The following is a 7,003-nucleotide window of genomic DNA, read 5'->3' on the forward strand; positions in this document are numbered from 1 at the left end:
ACTTCGAAAGTTTAGTCAGCATATTTAGTTTTTGGAAAGGTTACTAAAGTGACCCTCGTGAAAATCGGGGCGTTACATTGTGGTATCAGAGCTTTGGTTGAGATTACCAAAGCTTGTTGGGAAATAGGTCTGTTGTGCTAGGTTGTGTGAACTTGGTGACTGATCGGTTGGGTGTCGATCGATTAACCGAGCGTAGATTGTATGATTGGTTTGTGTGAAGCGACCTTCACTTATTCTATTTGAAGTTACTACTAGATTGAGAAAATCGTAGGCTTTCCTTGATCCAGTACTAACTAAGTGTTTGAAGGTGCGAGATGGTGAATGTGAACCAGTTAGCGGAAGCAGTGGCGGAAATGGCGCAGGCAATGACTACGCAGGCTAATGCGAACGCACAGAGACAAGCGGAGGAAGCTGCACGCGATCTTCGCCAGCAGCAGAGGGTGATTACACTGGATCAAAACAAGGGATTGAATGATTTTCGGCGTCAGGACCCGCCTAAGTTTAATGGAGGGACTGATCCGAAAAAGGCCGACATGTGGATTCAAGAGATAGAGAAGATCTTCGGAGTGCTGCAAACTCCGGAAGGAGCTAAAGTGGGCTTTGCCACTTACCTGTTGTTGGGAGATGCAGAGTATTGGTGGCGAGGTAAAAGGATGATCATGGAAGCTAACCATGAGGAGGTTAACTGGGACTCATTTCGTACTGCTTTTCTTGAGAAGTATTTTCCGGAAAGTGCACGTGATGAGAGGGAGTCGCAGTTTCTAACTCTTCGCCAAAAGAGCATGTCAGTGCCTGAGTATGCTGCGAAGCTGGAGTCACTGGCAAGACACTTTCGATTCTTTGCTAATCACCTGGACGAGCAGTATATGTGCAAGAGGTTTGTAAATGGACTACGTCCTGATATCGAGGATTCCATAAGGCCATTGGGGATTGTGCGATTTCAAGTGCTTGTAGAGAAGGCTACTGAGGTAGAGGTAATGAAGAATAAGAGGAATAGTCGGATGGGCGTTGGGGGACCAGTCAGGTCAAACTCCCAGAACCAAGAAGGACAAAACGGGGGAAAGCAACCCCAGAAGAAACCTTACCATCGCCCTCAGGGAATGGGCCAGTCACCGGGACAGTATAGGCCCATTGCTACAGCTATAGGAGGACAAGGAAGCCAACCTCAAAACCATAGGGTTGAGTGCTTCAGGTGTGGAGAGGTTGGACACTATGCCAATGTTTGCGAGAAAGAAAAGCCATTATGTTTCAACTGTCACAAGTCGGGGCATCTTGCTAAAGACTGTAGGATGCCTAAAGTTGAGCAAACTATGAATATTACAAGTGGTATCAGAGTCGACCTCTCCCAGTACGGTGTGGTTCGGGGACGAACCAAGCGGAAGCTGGTGGGCCTGTGACGCCCGGGGCCGACGAGGGCCGGGAGTGATCGCCGGTGCAGTGAGGCACGGACAAGGAGTGGCTCCTGGCAGGCTTCTAGGCGGAGGGGCACATGAATGAACCGATCTCACACCCGAACAAGAGGTATTCCGAGACTGTATAGGGATGGACTATACAGTTGAGGAGGGCATAAATGATTTGATTGGTACTACTCATAACAACAAGTTGCAACTTCTTTTCGGGAACCCAACTGATAAGAACTCCATGGTTAAGTGTGCTTGCCTTGGAGCAATATCGTGATGGGTGACCTCCTGGGAAGTTTTCCCGGGAAGCGCGCGAGTGAGGACAAAGTGCGCTGAAAAGACTCATGTTGTTACCGTGAGGCCAGTCGTCAAGTCAGGATGTTACACGTGACGTTGACGTGCAGTTGAGGCTGTACCTGTATATATGTTTGTACATCGGTTAGTTTAGTTGCTGGGTTATGTCTTTATTTTCTATCGCTTTAATTAAAAGGAATCGAAAAAAAAAAAAATATACCTGTTTTCCGCGTAAAGTTTATTTTGAGTTACTTAAGTGACACCCGGAAATCGGGGTGTTACACTGATCCTTCAGGGCGTCTGATCCTTTAGAGCATCTGATTCTTCAGAGCTTCTGATCCTTCAGAGCGTCTGATCCTTCAGAGTGTCTGATCCTTCAGAGCTTCTAGTGAGCTGAATCCATATCAGAGCTTTATGATCTTCAGATCTTCTGAAGCTTGATCTACTTTTCAGATGAACGTAATACGTTCGAAAGCGTTGCAGAGGTTACTCTTTGAGCATTTTGCTTCTGAATCATGTGAGATAGGTCCAGAGTCTTGGCCTTTCATTTGAACACTCAGAAAACAACGTTAGAGTACCATAATTGTTCATATTCAATAGTTAACTTGTAATCATCAAAACATAGAGTTGTACTACTAGATCAAAACTTGATCTTACAATCTCCCCCTTTTTGATGATGACAAAACCAAGTATTTTGATGAACAATTCTTAAACAATAAACTGAATTCACTTAGAGTTTAGAGAATAGAGATAAACTTATCCTGAGGTAAATGGTTTATGTTGCTCATTCTGAATCTAAGTCACAACTTGATTCTGAGCTTAGCCCCCCCTGAATCTAGGACTTAATGAAAATATTAGTAATATCTAGATTCTGAGCTAAATAATAAAAGAGTTTAGGGTGAGAATATATGACATAGACAAAGTGAAATAATCAGAGCGCATAAGTATTCAGAGTCATGAGCAGAGTAAAGGTAACATATCTATGGTCATAAGAGTGGAACTCTTAAATTCTCCAAAAGAAAAAGAAATTACACTAGCACAGCTTACACATCAAAAACTGGGTTATACTCCCCCTTTTTGTCATAAGCAAAAAACATGGGGTGTGAAAAACTTAGCTTGAAGTACAAGGTACTCCCCCTAAGGAAAGATCTAAGTGTAATAAAAATGGAGAAAAGAAAAGGAATTTACAAAAAAATTGTAAAGAATAACGTTTGTGATTAATGCATATGCAGAAGATTAAATGAATGAGGTTGAACGTTTACCACCGGCCAAGGAGTTAAGGTAAACTTCTGTTACCAATAAATAATCCTCGAGAAACTACTTCAACATTAACTTCTGTAGACTGAATTGAGCTTATAAAAAGCAGTTAAACCATATCAGTCTTCACATCTCATTTTCTCTCGAGCTGAAAATTGCAATGGCATCCTTCATAGCATGTATCGAGCAGTTGAGGAAGAAAGCCTTTGATGAAGATCTCTTCATCAATGTACGCCATCCAGAGGAGCCTAGTGAAGGTATGAAAAACGGTAGAAAGGGGGGGTTTGAATAACGTTTTCAGAACAAAACTTCCACCTTAAAGATTTTGACAAATCTTTCGAGAACTTAAGTGCTAAAGATAAGAGATAGAAAAGCACACAAGGATTTTATCCTGGTTCACTTGATAAATCACTCAAGCTACTCCAGTCCACCCGTTAAGGTGATTTCTTCCTTCTTAGAATGAAGGCAATCCACTAATCAGGTAAGAGTTACAACTGCACTTGAAACCTACAAGTGACTAACAATTACACTGACTTAGCTCACACTAAGATTCACTCTCTTAGTCTTCTCTAGGATCCGATCAACCTTGATCTCCTAAAGGAACTAAACAAACTGTTTATCAAAGAATTGTTTACAAGAGATTTGCTTCTAAAAAGCTAATAGTAAACACAATGAATTTCAGATGAAAGAAAGCTTAGAATATTTTGAATATGTCTTGCGCGTGTGTATTATTTTCTAGCCACTTCTTTCAATCTTCAGCCTCTATATATACTCCAAGGATTAGGGTTGAGCGTTGCATGGGAAATGCTACCGTTGGAGGGCAGTTCTGGAAAATCCAGCTTCTGCTGTGGCTGAGAACGTTAGGTAGGTCGTCAGGAAGGTACACTTGCTTTTGTACTTGGATAGCGACTTGACCTTTTAACCTAGGAGACTTCTGATCAGGGGAATACTTCATATTGGAACTTGTGAAGCCGGTTGATCAGAGTCAGAGGGAAAGCACAGATCCTCTGACCATTGTATCTTCTGATTCTGAACTCAGAGGGAAGAACATGGCCTTCAGAGTTTCTTGCTTCTGGACTTCAGAGTTTCCACTATTCAGCTTCTGGATCTTCAGAGTCTTCTACACCATCAGAACATCTGAACCTTCAGTGTTTCTTGGTTATCAGAACTTCTGGATCTTCAGAGCTTCTAGCGACTGAGTCCACATCAGAGTTTGTATAGCTTCAGAACTTCTGAAGCTTTTCCACTGTTCATACTGAACATGGTGAATGCGAAAGCGTTGCTTGGGTTACCCTTTATACACAGTGCTTCTGATTTGTGTGAGATTGAGTTGAGGTCAGAGCCTGTAAATAGCACACTCAGAAAAACACGTTAGAGTACCACAATTGTTCATATCAAAAGGTTAACTTGTAATCATCAAAACATAGAGTTGTACTACTAGATCAAAACTTGATCTTACAATCTCCCCCTTTTTGATGATGACAAAACTAAGATTTTTGATGAACAATTCTTAAACATTAAACTGAATTCACTCAGAGTTTAGAAATATAGAATAATACTTATCCTGATGTGAATAGTTTATCTTGCTCATACTGCATTCAAGTCACTGCTTGATTCTGAGCTTAGCTCCCCCTGAATCTAATACTTGATGAAAACGTTAGTAAAGTCTAGATTCTGAGCTAAAAAATATAAGAGTTCAGAGTGAAAAGCTTATGACATAGATGAAAAACGAATAATCAGAGCGCCTAAGTAATCAGAGTCACGGACAAGGTATCAAAGTCTTGGGTATCAGAGTCAACTTAGAATCACTTCAGAAGACGTGAAATGTATTCCTTGTATTTGCCCAGTGACACATCTATGGTCATGAAGGTGGAACTCTTAAAATCTCCAAAAGAAAAATAAGTCACACTAACACATCTTACAAATCAAAAACTGGGTTTACTCCCCCTTTTTGTCATAAGCAAAAAGCTTGGGGTGTGAAAAACTTAGCTTGAAGTACAAGGTACTCCCTCTTAGAGAAGGTCTAAGTTTAAAGAAAATGAAAACGATGTAAGAATCAGAGTTAGGCGAAAATAAATAGAAGAGTTAATGCAAGGGATGAACGTTTACCACCGGTCAAGTGAGTAAATAGAAGGGTCAGTTACCAAGAACTTAACCTCGAGAAACTGTAAGAGCATTAACTTTCAGAGAGAAAGTGAAGCCTATAAAAAGCGTTGGAGAGAAAGGTAAGCTTCACACCTCGAATAATTTTCAGTAAAAAAAAATGGCATCATACAACGTAGCACTAGAAGAGCTGAGGAAGAAGGCCTTTGAAGAGGACTTGTTCCTGAACATCAGGCATCCAGAGGGTGCAACTACCATCGCGGAGCTGACACGGACACTGCTGGAAGAGGACCTGCGTCCAGAGTTGGAGAGAGACCTGAAGGAATTTCTTGCCTTCGTGGAGGAGGTGCAAGAACTCAGCCGGCTTGAACTCAAGCTGCTGGAAGAGAAAGAGTGTTTGGAAGAGAAGCTCAGGACTTCAGAAGAGATTCTGGAGAGGGATGAGCTAAATGTTAGGCTCAACAACATCCAGCATGGACTGGATCGTCTGGAGAAGGATAGGTCAGAGCAGCGCCAGGAGTGCAGAAGAATGAGGAGAGATCCTCCATTCTAGATAATATGATGTAAAGAAATATGATGTAAACACAAAACAAGTTATGAATAAAACGAGTTTAGCAAACATATGGGACACAAAGATATATATATATATATATATATATGCATATAGAATCACAAACGAACAAATTAAAATAAGTAAATAAAAAAGAAACAGAGTTTAACAAAAGGAAAACAAGGTTAACGAAAGAAGAAAAAGAAGAGATCCTAAAACTAAGGTTTGTCAGTGCGTCGCAGAAGTTCCATCATCATTTGCTTCATCTCAATCAGCATGGATTCATGAGTGTCAAGACGTTGTTCCATGATGTCGAGTCTGGATGAGCTTGTCTGAGTAGAGCTGGAAGGAACATTCTGAGCAGCTTGAGGATCTGGAATGGAAGCAGAAGCAGCAGGAGTAAACACAACTGGTGCAAGTCGCTCTGCCTCAGCCTCAGCTTCAAGACGCTCTGCCTCAAGTCTGGCTTGTTCAGCCTGAGCTGCTGCTTGTCGTGCAGCTTCTTCTGCTTGTTCTTTCTTTCTCTTGGCTTCTGCAATAGCTTCAAGAAGCTTATTTCTCTATTCTAGTTCATGAAGAGCCACCCTTCTAGCAAACCTTTGCTTTGCAGCCTCAATGCTCTGACTGCCCTCTGCATGCAGGAGCTGCATCATAATCGGAACTTGAGCCACTAGCCAAGTGCTCAGATTGTTCCACTCATCAGCCACATGTTCAGCATTCTCACTGAGATCAGTCTGACCGTGCACATTGCGGAGCCTCAAGGAGGCTTCATGATAGAAGATATTGATGCACTCAGAGAGAGATGTGGGTTGAAGGTGAGTATAGGGAATTATGGAGAGGTTGGGTGCAGGAGAGGCTGGGTGATTGCTGCTATGAGCTTCAGAGGCACCTTGTGGAGAACCAATGTTAATCATGGGAGCATTGGGTTCAGAGGTTCCACGGTGAGGGTCTGAAGTTTCAACCAGAGGGTGAGGTGATCTAACCGAGGATTGGTTAGACACTGATTGTTCGGGTTCAGGGTCTGGTTGAATGGGCTCTTGTTGGTCAGGGACAGGGTGAGCTTGTTGAACTAAGGGGTCTGCCTCTTGGATAGGATTGGCCAAGATAGGTTCATCTGGGTCAACTAGACGTTCAGGTCTAGGGCCAGGATATCTCCTAGGGCTTGGACAGGTAAGGTAATACTCTTCCAAGGCAGACACCTTCTCTTTTCTAACCTCCATGAATTTTCTAATTGATTCAGAGTTATTGGAGGGAGAAGAATCAACAACATTGATTGGGAAGGATACAGGTGTAAAGGCTGTTGAAGAGTCTGTATCCGTGGTTCTGGCAGCAGGACGTGCTGATGCTCTGGGAGCAGAGTGATCAGACGTTCTGGGTTGTGGTTCTGTTTGGTTGGGCT

The 7,003-nt window shown here is 42.4% G+C and overlaps 1 protein-coding gene across 1 annotated transcript; it reads left to right on the plus strand.

Moving 5' to 3' along the window:
- The first annotated feature begins 314 nt into the window (after positions 1 to 314).
- On the plus strand, positions 315 to 2,934 carry LOC130744480 (uncharacterized). Its single transcript, XM_057596662.1, has 2 exons — positions 315 to 1,326; positions 2,927 to 2,934. The coding sequence occupies exons 1-2, from the start codon at positions 315 to 317 to the stop codon at positions 2,932 to 2,934; spliced, it is 1,020 nt and encodes a 339-aa protein (XP_057452645.1).
- Positions 2,935 to 7,003: the final 4,069 nt, after the last annotated feature.

Source organism: Lotus japonicus, chromosome 3, assembly GCF_012489685.1.
Source record: "Lotus japonicus ecotype B-129 chromosome 3, LjGifu_v1.2".
Taxonomy (NCBI): Eukaryota; Viridiplantae; Streptophyta; class Magnoliopsida; order Fabales; family Fabaceae; genus Lotus; species Lotus japonicus.